We start from the raw sequence: 1,581 nt of genomic DNA, 5'->3' as shown, positions 1-1,581 counted from the left end.
TGTGTGTGTGTGTGTGTGTGTGTGTGTGTGTGTGTGTGTGTGTGTGTGTGTGTGTGTATGTATGTATGTATGTATGTATGTATGTATGTATGCACACACATATTTATTGGGCCATCCCATAAATAATGCGGTTTTTTATGCTTCTTTTATTTTTCAAAACGAAGAGAAACAAGGTTCTTTTAATCGAAAATACACTCTCTTTCATTTTCTACAATGCTTTTCCCTCCATCTGGTAGACTTGCAAGGCCCCTCTTCCAATATTCACTTGTCCGTGATGAAAAATACTCCTCCAGTACTATTCAAAACTCGTCTACAGAATTCATATCTTTTCCATCCAAATCATTTTGAAGACTGCGGAATAAACGATAATCAGATGGGGCAGTGTCTGGTTAATACGGTGAGTGGGGCATCGTTTCCCGTTCAAACTGTTCTAGCCTTTAGAATGTCATCCTCACTGTATGTGGCCAAACATTATCCTGGTGGAAGAACACCTTTTGTCTTGAAACCAAAGATGGTCTTTTTTCTTCTAACATTGACTTAGGCTCCTCAAACAGCTCACAGTAGATCCCTTTTGTTATCATTAGGTTTGGATTTAAAAGTTCAATGGGATTGTAATCAAAATCATGTGATCACAAGGCAAACTTCTTTAACCACATAGTCACCTTTTTCTATCTTTCTTCTTAATAGCTTCTTCCACAATTAACTACATCTGTTGCACATCTGTTACACCCACAATATTGCTATTTATTTTTCATCTTGAATCTATTTGCAGACATTGATGAGTGTTTTACAGAATCTAACATCTGTTATAATGGAAACTGCATCAATACAGATGGATCGTACATTTGTAATTGTCCTTCTGGTTATGTTCTTTCAAGTGACAAGAGGAAATGTATAGGTAAGACAATGTTGTTTCTATCTTTTATTTTAAATTTTTAATATCTAATTTAATTAATTAATTTTTCTTTTGTTGGGCTTAGTCTGAAGGAAAAGGGCAAAGTCATTGACATATACAGATTCTCCAAGGTAGGTGAGCATGATGATGCAGTTTATATTCAGCTTCTACATCAATGAGTCTGTTGTCTCTTGGCTTCAATTGAAGATATGCAAAGAGGTGCTGGTTTTGGGTAAATGAAAATACAGGAGGATCAGTTAATTAGGATTTTATTCAACATATTCCCCTCTCAGATTCACTCCTAACGCCAACCACTCCGAGAGTGTAGTGGGTGCTTTTTATGTGTCACCAGCACGAGGGACAGTCCGGCAGTACTGGCATCGGTTTTTTTACGTGCCTACTGGCACCCGTGCCAGTGGAGCACTAACAGCGCCATCCGAGCAGGATCACTGCCAGAGTAGCGGTCTCGCTCCTGTGCCGGTGGCATGTAAAAAGGACCATTTGAGCACGATCGTTTCCAGCTTCGCCTTACTGGCACTTGTGTTGGTGGCATGTGAACAAAACATTGGACCGACTCCTGTGCATAATCGTAGTGGTTTTAGACATTAGAGTGGCTCTTCATCAGACTTGCATCAAAGGAGCACTTTCACATTATATAACTTCCGGACATCGTTTTTTGTATATAT

The 1,581-nt window shown here is 39.0% G+C and overlaps 1 protein-coding gene across 1 annotated transcript in view; it reads left to right on the top strand.

The window, feature by feature from the left end:
• LOC106879722 (fibrillin-2) overlaps positions 1-1,581 on the top strand; it is a gene marked incomplete at its 5' end in the record, with an annotated part of 60,038 nt that overhangs the window by 43,920 nt on the left and 14,537 nt on the right. The window contains one exon of the mRNA XM_052976508.1: positions 773-898. Within this exon, the coding sequence (XP_052832468.1) occupies positions 773-898 (126 nt within the window). The remainder of the gene's footprint in view (positions 1-772; positions 899-1,581) is intronic.

Source organism: Octopus bimaculoides, chromosome 24 (assembly GCF_001194135.2).
Source record: "Octopus bimaculoides isolate UCB-OBI-ISO-001 chromosome 24, ASM119413v2, whole genome shotgun sequence".
NCBI lineage: Eukaryota > Metazoa > Mollusca > Cephalopoda > Octopoda > Octopodidae > Octopus > Octopus bimaculoides.
This window is presented reverse-complemented; position numbering and strand designations above follow the sequence as displayed.